General features: G+C 38.1%; 1 protein-coding gene across 2 annotated transcripts in view; it reads right to left on the bottom strand.

Annotated features, from left to right (window-relative positions):
* Positions 1 to 5,523: 5,523 nt before the first annotated feature.
* The window catches only part of SPART (spartin), a 37,913-nt gene continuing 30,026 nt past the window's right edge, over positions 5,524 to 13,410 (bottom strand). The window contains exon 9 of one of the 2 annotated variants that reach the window (XM_023519274.1): positions 5,524 to 6,981. In XM_023519274.1, coding sequence (XP_023375042.1) covers positions 6,711 to 6,981 — 271 coding nt within the window. In that variant the 3' untranslated portion in view covers positions 5,524 to 6,710. The remainder of the gene's footprint in view (positions 6,982 to 13,410) is intronic. The other variant, XM_003800125.3, reaches the window with a different exon arrangement.

Below are 13,410 nucleotides of genomic sequence, written 5' to 3'. Positions count from 1 at the left end.
CCCCGAGTTCGGGGCTCGTCCTCGGCTTGCATGCCAGGAGAGTCCAGGCCCGGGGCCCCCGGGCTTCCCGGGTCTGTAATAAATCTCATCTTATGCCCTTTACATCGGAGCGAGTCTCGAGTTTGTCGGTTGGGGTTAATTTGGGAGGCTTTCTCGGACTCAACAATAGGAATAGAAGGAAAGGCCCCAGAGTCTGGGAGTTGGGGGAGGGGGAAGGCCAAGTGGGAATTCACCACTCAGGTCTTTTTGTCTAGGGGTTATATACTGTTGTAAATAGGGAGATCTTGAGAATTACTTTTGGCCAGGACTTGGCAGACTTCAGGGTTGATTAGCAAATGAATGAGTGCATTTTTTCTATTAGGATTCACTGAGGGTACAAAGATATGGACATTTGAATTGAGTGTATTAACAAATGTAGTCTTTCCGGCTCCCAGCAAAAGCCACAGGAAGTCCACTGCAAAGAGGCCCAAATTACGTGAAATACTGGAAAAATGGCTTTTCTCCTGTCTTGCTTGTATTCAGAGTGCAGTTTGGAGAGAAATTTGCGTAGGCCTGGAAAATGAGGGCCCCTGTCCAGTTTGTAATGGGGGGAACGCTGTGTCACTATTATTGAGGTGAGAAAAGTAAAAAGCAGTTCAGGAAAGTCTGTCCTGGCCACCCTGTGTAGGCCTCAGCCAAGCCGCAGGCGTTTCTGTTGTCTGCGTGTTTCTCCCCTGACATACTCAGGGCCTAGATTGTAATCTATGATGTTATGTCTCATTCTTTATTTTATGACCCTCACTCTCTGTCTTATGACCCTCACGTGCACTCCCACTCTGAAAAGTGGATAAAAGAGAGGCATGGGATTGAGTTGGGGGGCTCGGTTTTGGGAAACACGCTGGTGTTCCGAGTACCCCCAGCTGAATAAACCCGCTTCCTCTAATCAACTGGTGCCTGGAGTCTTCTGTCTGCATCGGTTTCCTGCTACATTAATATCTAGGACACATGACTTATTGCTAATATCTTGGGAAATTTTCTACCAACTATTAGGCCAATGGAATTATATATAAAAAAATACCAATGATGTTAAGGAGCTGGAATGGGGGGAAATCTATGAACACCATATCTTAGTCCATTTTCTGTGACTACCTGAAAATGGATAATCTCTTAAAAATTAATTTCTTATGATTCTAGAAGCTGGGAAATCCAAGGTAGAGGGTATGCATCTGGTGAGAGCTTTTATGCTGGTGGGAAGTCAATGAATTGTCCTGAGGTGATGAAGGGTATCTGGAGGGGAGCCCCTCAGTGTGCTAAGTGCTAATTCAAGTCTCTCTTTCTCTATAAAGCCGCCAGTTCTCCTCTCCTGAAAACCCAATAGTCCATTAACAGTTAATCTATTAACACATGAATGGGCCAATCTGTTCCTGAAGGCAGAGCCCTTCTAATCCAATCACCTTAAAGGCCCCCCTTTTCAGTGTCCACTACCTTGGGAATTACATTTCAACATAAGTTTTGGGGGAGACATTCAAATGGTTAGATAGCAAGGGAACTTGGAGTCTCTCTTAAGGGACAAAGTGGTGCTGCCTGGAGCAACTGCCCAACATGGGAAGCAGTGCAAGGGCCGGCCCCACCTTAATCAGATCCCGAGCAATGAAATGCCACATCTGGGGAGAGGAGGAACACCAGGCAGAGAAGGCATGGTAGGATTTGGAAGGTGACTTAAAAATAATTATCATGGCATTAACTGTCCATGACAGGGGTTCCATGGTAATGTCTGAACCGCCAATTGAGATAATATACAACAGAACCCCAGATCATTACAAAAGGGGGTCTGTTCCTTGGCTATGGTGAATGTATCTTGCTCTTGTTCTGTAAATCTTTTTTTTTTCCTTAATAAACTTTAGCACTTGCCTTGCTTTGGTGGATCTGGTCATTCTTCAGCAAATAGCACACCAAGAATCAAGGAACACAGATAACTGCCTGAACCCTCACAAAACCACAGCAGACAACTTGTCTTTCCCTATCTACATTCATTTACAAAAGACAAGATTGGCCTAAAAATCATGCTACTGTATCAGTCCCTCCTTTTTGAGGCAAGTATGTGTGTGACTTCTTCTTTCCCTTTGTTTATTACTGTTCTCTTTGAATTGTTCTTGGGCAAGTTACTTAACCTTTCTGTGTCTCAGTTTCTTATACTGTAAAATAAGGATTCTAATAGTGGAGGAATGTTGTAAGGATAAAATAAATTTATCTTGAGAAAGAGCAGAGACCCTTCTTCGGGGCCTGTGCCCTACCAAGCATGGAAAAAAAAAAAATCTTGAGTTCCTTCAAGGGAAATTCCAGGCACCTAGCCTTGAAACTGAAAAGTAAAAGAAACATTCTGATAAACAAGGACATAGTAACAAGTTTCCCAAGGTATTTTGGTTCTTTACAAAAACTAAAAGATCACATTTTAATATGTGCTTTTGAGTTGTATTTCAGAAACCCCCACTAGAAAAAGTTGACCCAATAACATAGACATAGATAAGAGGGAACTGAGGACTGAGCTCTGGCTGCTCTTCTTTCTTTGAAATGTCTTTCAGAGGGGCCAGGAGAAAGTAACACAAACCAAACCAAAGAATAACCTCCACATTTTGGTTTATAATTTTACCCACAACTTCTGCTGTCTCGAAATGTACTTTTGCCTTAAAAAAAACCATTATTGCTTGTAAGCCATTGGGTATAAAAAGAGAATCGGGCATGGAGAAGTGGCCCCACAGAGCATGCATTAAGGAAGGGAGATATAGAGTGAGGTGAGCCCTAAAGTTAGCCTAGGTCTGCCAGAGGCCTTTTACCTTCTATGTGGATCTGGGTGATGCATAAAATTAGTAACAGCTGTTCATTTGTTGCATGATTCAACCTCCAGGCTTGACCTTCCCTTTTACATAAAGCACTGGTGTGTGTGGGGGATGTCCATTTATTTTCTTTAGAGTTTTTTTAGAGTCTGACAGAACTTACCCATAAGTCCATGTGGGACTGATGTTTCTTTCTGAGGAGATTTTATTTTTATTTATTTATTTATTTTTAGAGACAGAGTGCCCCTGTGTCACCTTTGGTAGAGTGTCACAGCTCACAACAACTTCAAACTCGTGGGCTTAAGCGATTCTCTTGCCACAGCCTCCCTAGTAGCTTGGACTATAGGCACCCACCACAATGCCCGGCTATTTCTGTTGTTGCTCTTGTTGTTTAAGCAGGCTCAGGCTGAGTTCAAATCCCCCAGCCCTGGCGTATATGGCCAGCACCCTACCCCTGAGCTGTAGGTGCCAACCCTCTGAGATTTTAAACTTACTGAATTTGTCATTTAGCTAAAATATTCTTAAAGAATATGGTCAAAGGAATTGACTCTGTTGCCCTAACCAGACAGCATGATTTTTTATGAAGTTATAATGATGGTACTGTGGTACCAGCATAGAGATAAAAGAAATGACAGATGGAACAAATAGATAGTTCATAAACACTCATACTTTAAATACAGAGAAACCTGATAAAGACCTGTGGAGATCAATAAAGGAGAATGAATGGAACTTGAATAAGTGATTATCCACAGGGGGAAAAATTAGATTCTTACCTTACATCTGGTAAATATATACCAATTTTTAATAATTAAAACACTTAAATGTAAAATCAAAACTCAACAGTTACAAACAAGCAAATTTTTCAGTGAAGGGAAATGAATGGGACATCTGAAAAATTACTGACCTCATGAGAGGTCAGGAAAATGCAAGTTAAAACTCTGAGATACCATTTTATTTATGCTAGACTGACAAAAATATTGTCCAAGTAAATACTGCTCAAGACTATATGGCCATTTTGGAAAGTAATTTGGCATTAGTTTGCAGTTAAAAATGACAAACCCTATGACCTGATAGGTCCACACCTATGCATAAAATCTCTTGCATATGTGTAGCAGGCATATTCAAGAATGTTTATGGTAGTACTGTTTCTATCAACAAAAATTAAAAACCAACGTCAACTGACAGGAAAATGAATACTTAAAATTGTGGTACACTTACACAGAATACTAGTTTACAGGAACTACACCATACACATAAGAATAAATTTTACACAAACTCAGAAAAACAAGTTGAATAAAACTTTGCATTAAAGTACTATATGTACAAAGCTTTGAAAGTACAAAGTGAAACATTATGTTCAGAAAATATTTATTTGTGATAAAAGAAAAAAATAATGGTGGAGAACAGAGAGGCAAGGAGAGAAAATAGAAAGGAATATACGTGAATATGTAATTGACAACTTTCTATATCTTTAGTTGGGAGATGAATTTATTATGTTTCAGGCCTGACAATTTTTTTTCTGTGTATCAATTATTATATACCAATTTTTTTTATCATAAGCCTATCTCCTAGTGACTCAATGGAATGATGGGAAAAGTCCATGTTCTGTAGTCTAAGGCAGGGGGGTCAGCATACTTTTTCAGTAAAGGGCCAGATTGTAAATATACGTAAGGTTTGTGAGCCATATAGTCTTTGCAACTAGTTAACTCTGGTGTTGTACAAAAGAACAGCCATAGCTAATACATGAAATCAGTTGTTTTTTAACCATTTTTATCTCATGGCAAACTTGAACCTATGGTTAAACTTCCATAGCACACAAATTATGCTGATTTTAAAAAAGGGTAAAAAAAAGAATTTACTTATTGTGGTTCTTTTGAAAATTATTTTTTAAAGAAGTAATTAAATTATTTAATAATTTCCTGTGTGTTCTTAAAATACAAATAATATTAAATAACTTTAATTACTTCTTTCAAAAATAATTTAATTAATGATCTTTAAAAATGTATACAGCACACCTAAAATCCTTTCATGGCACACCAGTATGCTTTCAGCATACAGTTGAAAACCACTGATATAAACAAATAGGTATGACTGTACTGTAATAAAATTTTATGAGAACAGGTGGCCCCCTGGATTTGGCCCATGGGTATATTTGCTGAAGTGAAAATAAAATCCGAAGCCCTCTGCTAACTAAATCAACCCTTCTTGGTCAAGGGGACACCAGAAACGCTAGTTCCCAGCCAGGCTGGGATGGAAGAGGTAAAGCACAATTATGATGACCCTTCATAAATATTCATGAATCTTCCTACAGCCTGTTAAATGTGTTCATTTGACTAACATGATCAATATAAAATCCTGTTGCCTTTTATCTCTTCTTTCAAGCGCATGGTCTGGCTTCTGGCCCAGGATCTGCTTCCCAACCTTTTGGAATGGCCACACAGAAGGTTGCTACCCTTCATGAGAAATAAAGCTCTCTGATTATCAACCTCGTTAATCTCTTTTTTAGGAACAATGACCTCCAGTCAAAGGTAACTTTTTAAACTTTAGGCTTCACTATCTGCCATTGTATTTTGTAAACCTGGCAAAGCAGAAAGTGACTGGACGCTGTTTACAATTCACTTTTATTTCAATTTTAACAACTTTTCCATGGCCTTAGGAAAAGGCTCTACTAATCCTGTGTGTTCTTAAAATACAAAGCCACGAATATATTTGAGGCCAAGCAATTTAATTTTTATTCACAAGTGCATTCTTCAGACACTTCAAATAAAGTCTACTAACAGCCACGAGGGGTTCAGAAATGGTAAGAATGGGCAACAGCTATGAAAACTAATAAATTCAGTAAATAAAAATAAAATGCCATTAGGTATTTACTTGCATATTTATAGCTTAAAGGTAAGTATCCTGCCAAAGTGGAAACTACTATGTTTACCCACCATTTTCACATTGTTTACCTTACAGTGATAGAACCTTTCCTTTTTAATAACTTACTGGCTTTTAATACAAATTCCAATGACTAAAATAAAAATACATTTAGCATCAATTGTTTTAGTTTTCACCAAGTTTTAGCCATTTTGAAAAGCTTACAAAGCAGATATGTCCAAAACATTTCTTAAGAGTATTTAAGAGTCCAATTAAACTGATAATAATCACTTCAAATTTTAATACCAATTATGCCCCCAAATTTCCTGGCTCTTAATAAATCAGTACCAGTCTCAATATAAAATCCTTAAAAATCTATTACTTTCATTTTAAATGAAAAAGACCATCCTGCTTCCTAACAAACATGTAAGCTATCAAATAATTTTATAGAACCTGATTTTATTCTTCACCAGTCTCTTCCCTGTTTTGAAGTTTTTAAAAATGTTATCTGAGAATTCTCAAGTTTCCAAGGGATTACAGTTTTTGCTTAGCTTATACACTGAAAATTTTGATGAGCATCTAAAAAAGAATCCACAATTAGTGCAAAAGAGAAGACATTATTTTAATTCATTCCTTCAGTACAAATAGAACTGAGGTTACTAAATGACAAATTTTAAGTCAATATATAATTTCCTACTTAGCTTTCTGAAAGATAACAAATACAGATATACTTTAACATTAGATTTAATGAGGCTTATAGCACATTATTAGCTTTATTTTAACTGCAAAAATATTTCAGCTACATTTGGAAAAAGATAAACTTATTGAGAATGTATATTTCTAAAGGCTAGATGCCAAGAATACCGATTCTTCTCTTTTTAAGCTGAACACATGCCATAAAATTCATTAGTCACTTTGTAGGAATGAATACTTTAAAAAAAACACTGGTTATATCTGTGGGGAATTCCCCATTTACCTGCTGAACAAAATTTCATCAATCTCGTAAGGCTTTGGTATAGGCGAGTCCCAGCACGTCCATCATTTATCTTTCTTCTTTGCCTCATTCTTCTTCCCTTTCTTCATCTGCTCATCCTTCTCCTCTCTCATGCTTACATTTGCTGCTCCTTGATTTTCCCTCTGAGAATTATCAACTATTTGGTAGTCCTCAAGAAGAGTGTGTCCTGTCTGTGTTGCGGTTTTCTTCACCATCGCTTTGATACCTATGTTGTTGATGTTATAGGCAGTTACGCCAACATTGACGGCAGAATCCACTGCATTGTGTGTAGCTTCTCCAGCAGTGTGCCCATATCTTTAAAACAAAGATTAAAAAATGTGCAAAATTACAGATATAAAAGTAAGGTCTTCTGAATTAATGTTAATTAAATCAAATGATTACTGTGTTATCTCTGAAAGCAAAATCAAAGTTTAGGTTTCAATTTAATAACTTAAAACACAGTAGAGAATGAAATACTGTGACAAAGATGTATTTTCTTGCTTAGTAAAAACTATGAAAATAAACTCAGACTAGCTGAGAATGGTTTAATAAAGACTGCTGAACAAAAATAAAATGTAAATTTTAACATAGGTTGTTAATCTGTCATTATTCATATGTAGCACCCAGAGAATTGAGTCATTAGAAAGTTTAGAGTTTTACCCCAACTGGACTTCGGCCAAGTTCTGTAAACTTTGGGTATTTTGAGGTTGTCACAAGCAGAGTCTCTGACATTCTCCCTCTGCAACCCAACCTACTGCAGACTCACTGGCTGCCTTACTACTCCTTGAACCTACCAAGCACACAAAGGCCTTAGGCTTGGTACTGGCTGGTCTTTGCCTTACCTTCCTCATGTTGTCTCAAGTCTTCTCTTCTCAGTGTCTAACCTGTTTAAACTGCCTTATCCCACATGCCCCACCCCACTGCCAGTCAATCCCCCCTGAAATTGCTGTTTCTTCCTTAACTTGTCCCCTTCTTCATACTATGTAATTTATTAATGACCATTCTTTATGTCTTGTCTCACTAGAATATAAACCCCACTGGGGAGGAAACTTTTATATTTATTCAGCAAATACTTGTTGAATATTTAAAGAAATTGGACATTTCATACTTAATAATTAATTTCATTTTCATGAAATGAGTAATTTTTGCCCTATTCATCTCAGAGTTTTCTATCAAATGTGTTACAAAGTGCTTGGGAAATTATAAAGCATATACAAAAGTAGTTATTATTGACCTTACCAATATCTGTATTTAATGCTATTTCTATGAGAAAATATAATTTGAGGTCCTATACAAAGATATGTTTTGTTTTACTCTTTGCCACCTTCCTGGTACCAGACTTTGAAAGCTTTTCTTGCCCATAGGCCTTCCCAAGTAGACAACTGCTTAAATAACAGAGAAAATTTCACATTTTCTCCTGGACACATTCAAGTTTCCTAAGTGCTTGTGACCTATATCTGGACATTTTATACTAACATTGGATCTGTCTTATGAATTATTAGGTTATTAAGTATGAAATGTCCAATTTAAGTACTAAGTTTGACAGCTGATCTCTACAACTTTTCATTTTGACACATCTTATTTTTATTGGGAAGCTACATCCTCATTCTTTCAAATGCAAAGTTTTGGCTTGTGATTATCTCTCAATTTTTTTTTTTTTGGCCAGGGCTAGGTTTGAACCCACCACTTCCAGTATATGGGGCCAGTGCCCTACTCCTTTGAGCCACAGGCGCCACCCTCTCTCAATTTTTTTTTTTTTTGGAGACAGAGCCTCAAGCTATCCCCCTGGGTAGAGCGTTGTGGCATCACAGCTCACAGCAAACTCCAACTCCTGGGCTCAAGCAAGTCTCCTGCCTCAGCCTCCCAAGTAGCTGGGACCACAGGCATCCACCACAATGCCTGGCTATTTTTTGGTTGCAGCCATCATTGTTGTTTTGGTGGGCCTGGGCTAGACTTGAACCCGCCACCTTAGGTGTATGTGGCTGGTGCCTTTAGCCACTTGAGCCACAGGCACCGAGCCTCTCAATTTTTTTTTAAAGATATATATTTTTTTTTGGTGAAACCATGGCTAAGTAAAAAATTAGTGTTATTTTCAAATATGACTTCCATCATGGAACCAATGCACTGCAGACAGCTCAAAATACCAATAAAGTATCTGGGAAGGATGTGGCTAATGAACACACAGTCCATCAGTGGTTTGAGGGGTTCAGTTCTGGTGATTTTAATCTTGAAAATGACCCATGTGGGCGACCTGAGACCAAGTTGGATAATGATGAGCTGAAAGCTATAGTGGAACCTATGGCTCAATTAGCAGCAAGGTCTGATGTTACTATTCCAATAACATTGGACCATTTGAAACAAAGAAGCTGGATAGATGGGTTCCATGTGAATTAAACAATTGTCAGAAGAGAAGGCATGTTGAAGCTTGCCTTTGCTGTCACAACATAAAGGTGAATCACTTACACAACATATTTCATATGGTGAAAAGTGGATTCTTTCCAGCAATCACAAGTGTTCAGTACCATGTCTAGATAAAGATGAAGTGTCAGAACACAGTCCAAAACCGAAAGTTCATCAATAAAAGTTAATGGTGTCTGTTTGGTGGTCCAGTGTTTGGTTAATCATATGGCTTCATGAAACCTAGTAGATTGATTGCAGAAGACGTCCACTGCAACCAAATGGATGACATGAAGAGGATGCTTACAAGTAAGCCAGTAAGACTGATCCACAGAGTCAGGCCAATCCTCTTGCAAGACAATGCTGTCATAACACTGCTCATACTACAGAAGCTGAACTTGGAAACTATCTCCACTGTACTTAACAGACCTAGCACAAACTGACTATCACTTCTTCCGAGGGAAAACATTCAATTTTCACAAGGTCTGCAGGCTTCTTCCCTAACTGCATACATATGTAAGCTATAGTTATGATGGCAAAACTATGTCTATGGTTTAGGCACCTACTTTAATTGCACTGCTTGTTGTCGGAGATAAACTTTGATTTGGTATAGGACAATTCACATTTAATGACCTAATAATAAATCCTCTGTTATTATTAGCCCGCTTAGAACAATGGTTTGTAATCCACTGGCTTGTTTGTCCTTGGCTTTTTCCAACCCCAGTGCTACAAAGGTGAAGTAATCTTTTGGTGCCCCCTGAGTGCCTCCTCTGGCATATGGAGCCATGCCTGTGCCCTACTCCTTTGAGCCACAGGCACCACCCATGCCTATTGTTGATAATTACATTAGAGCCAGCACACAAAAGAACCCTAAGGCTGTATTATTCTTTTTTTCTTTTTTGAGACAGTCTAAAGCTGTCACCCTGGGTAGAGTGCCATGTCATCATCATAGTTCACAGCAACCTCAAATTCTTGGGCTTAAGTGATCCTCTTGCCTCAGTTTTTCTATTTTTAGTAGAAATGGGGTCTCACTCTTACATACTATCCTTGACTGGAGGCCTTCCCATCAGTCGGGAGACAGAAAATCTACAACTGACCCACAAACTGGTTTGGCCAGTCCCTGTTGTTTTACAACCGCTCAGCATTCCACAGGATTTGCTGATGACATTATCAACCAAGCCCCAGCCACAAATGCTATTATTAGGCGGCAATGGCATGGCTAAACAAAAAGGAATAACAGCTGTTTCAGCACTGAAAGAATGACCATAACTCTTGGTGGAGGTTTCTCTAGAGTTCTCTTAGAGTTTACCTCCCAGGTTTAACTCAAGAATCTGGCACAGTCATTTTTTCCATATAGGAGATCCTCTATTTTTATAAATTTCCACTTCTGAGTACTTGGAACGTTCCCTAGGTACACTCACGGCATTTTTATATTTAAAATAATTCTACAAACCTAAACTCTCTTTAACAATGTACTAAAAATGAATTTGTTTTGGAACTCTGTTGATTTTGCTTGTTTGTCAAGGCTATCTCCATATTCAGCAGCAATTCCTATCAATTTGGGGAAAGAATACCAAACTGAGACAGAAAACTAGATTCTAATGTTAAGACTTCACCTCTCTGCATCTCATTTAATTTCCTCTTCTTTATCTCAAAAAATGATATGTAAGTGTGAAGAAAGCACACATACAATTCCAAAGTACAATATATTTTTTAAAAGACCCTAAAAAATGGCTTGTCTTCGGTGGTGTTTATTTTTTAATATATCCTCATGAATATATGTACTCTTCTTTGCAATATGCCTTAGAACTAGTTTTCCTAATAGGCAACTATTCTTCTCTTTCTAGATTAAGTAACTACTCAGTCCTTTTCTTTAAACTACACTGCTAAAAACTGCTAGGAAGTGTATCCTGGCAAGAAGATAAAATTTATTTTTTTATCTCTTACTCTTAAATAAATTAACTTTAATTAGACCTAATTAAGCTGGATTTTATATATTAACCCAAATGAAGAATGAAAAATGAATATGAAGTATGCCCTAAATAAGTCAATGAGATTCAACCTACAATTTAAACCAGACTTTTTTTTCTGAGACAGAATTTCACCCTATTGCTCCAGGATAGAGCACATAGCTCAGAGCAATATCAAATTTCTGGGTTCAAGTGATCCTCCTGCCTCCCAAGAAGCTGAGACTACTAGAGCCCACCACAAGGCCTGGTTAATTTTTCTATTTTTTTTGTAGAGATAGGGTCTTGCTCTTGTTTAGACTAGTCTCAAATTCCTGAGTTCAAGGAATCCTTCGGCCTCAGTCTCCCAGAGTGCTATGATTATAGATGTGAACAACCATGCCCAGCTGAACCAGAGTTTTCTGAAATTTCTCCAATATGTTTAGCAATGTCAACAAAGACAACGTACTGGCAGTGATTCTTGATTTCACTAATTATAGCAGCATTTCAGCCATAAAATTTCTTTATTTTCAAATAAATCTGCCTTAAAAAGTTTTTTTTTTTTTCCCTAGGCAGAGTCTCACTTTGTCACCCTGGGTAGAATGCCATGGCATCATAGCTCATAGCAACCTCAAACTCTTGGGCTTGAGCAATCCTCTTGCCTCAGCCTTCCAAGAAGCTGGGACTACAGGTATATTATGCCACTACACCTAGCTAGTTTTTCTATTTTTAGTAGAGACAGGTCTCACTCTTAATGATGCTGGTCTTGAACTCCTGAGCTCAAGAAAATCCACCTGCCTTGGTCTCCCAGAATGCTAGGATTACAGATGTGAGCCACCATGCCCGGCTCTATTCTGAGAAATATTAAGTGAAATATTTAAAGTAGAAATAGCCTTTTATTAATTTATTCACACTTGATCTTAGACAAAAGGCCAAGAAGTGATATGTTAATTTACCCATCAAAGACACATGAGTTGCAAATTTATAACGGACCTTGTAGGTGAAGTTTAGAAGTTTAAAGTTTACATTGAAATCAATTAAAAATAGAAAAAAAATTAAGCAAACAAATGATATGACCAGTTTTATGTTTCAGAAAGATCCCACTAACTGAAGTTGCACTGTGAAATTGTAAGAGTCTAAGACCTCCGGGAGGCAAAGCGACCAGTCATGAGGATGAAAAATGACGAAGGTGTAAGGCAGTGATAGTGAGGTTTAAGAGAAAGGGCTGAATATGCAAATCAACAGGACCTGGCAGTGCAATGTCTATAGTAGTGTGGAGTTGGGATGTATGAGCCTGAAGATTAAGACAAAAGTTAACAGGAAAACACAGATTTGAGAGTTACTGATACGTAAACTGTAATTGTAGCCACAGGTATAGATGAGATTACCCATGACAGAATAAAACCTTACAAAGAACTAATATTTAGCAAGTGAATGTGGAAGACAACAACCTTGAGAAACCGTCTAATAAGACAAAATAGAAAGGTGAGCTAAATGAAAACACTGTTAGGAGATTTGTAGACAGCTAAGCCACCAGTCTTAATAAGCACGAAATACTGGAACAAGATCAATCCGGAGGAGAGGGTTCTGTAGGCACATGATTAGACTTTATTCATGAAAGTTTCTCGACAAATCTAAACATAAAAAAGACATGTCTTTCAAATCTACTGATAATACAAAGTGGAACAGATTGGCAAATATGACATGCACAAAAATCAAAGTCAAAATAAAGGACTGATTTAATGACAGGTCAAAAATGACAAAGTAAGGTTAAGCAAGAGCAAATGAAAAATCTTAATTCTAGGTACAAACAGCAATTGTACAAAGACAAGATGAAGGTACAGATCTTAAAGGTTTATTTATTTATTTATTTTTGAGTGCCGTGGCATCACAGCTCACAGCAACCTCCATCTCCTGGGCTTAGGCAATTCTCTTGCCTCAGCCTCCTGAGTAGCTGGGACTGCAGGCACCCGTCACAGTGCCTGGCTATTTTTTGTTGAAGTTTGGCCGGGGCTGGGTTTGAATCTGCCACCCTTGGTATGTGGGGCTGGCGCCCTACCCACTGAGCCATAGGTGCTGCCCAAGGTTTATTTTTTAAAAAGGTCAGATTCTTCTAGGCTCACCCCTATAATTCACTTTGGGAGGCTGAGGCAGGAGGACTACTTGAGAGTAGGAGTTTTAAAACAGCCTGTCAACCGAGAGAGACTGTCTCCTTAAAAATAAAAATAAAAAAATCAGACAGCACAGTGGCATGAGTCTGTAGTCCTAGCTATATGGCAAACATAAGCAGGACTGCTTGAGCCCAGGAGTCTGAGGCTGCAGCAGTGAACTATGACTGCACCACCATACTCCAGCCTAGGCAACAGTCAGACCCAATCGTAAAAAAAAAAAAAAAAAAAAA

The sequence above is a fragment of the Otolemur garnettii genome, unplaced genomic scaffold (genome assembly GCF_000181295.1).
Source record: "Otolemur garnettii isolate 467f Iridium unplaced genomic scaffold, OtoGar3 scaffold00167, whole genome shotgun sequence".
In the NCBI taxonomy this organism is placed as follows: Eukaryota; Metazoa; Chordata; class Mammalia; order Primates; family Galagidae; genus Otolemur; species Otolemur garnettii.
This window is presented reverse-complemented; position numbering and strand designations above follow the sequence as displayed.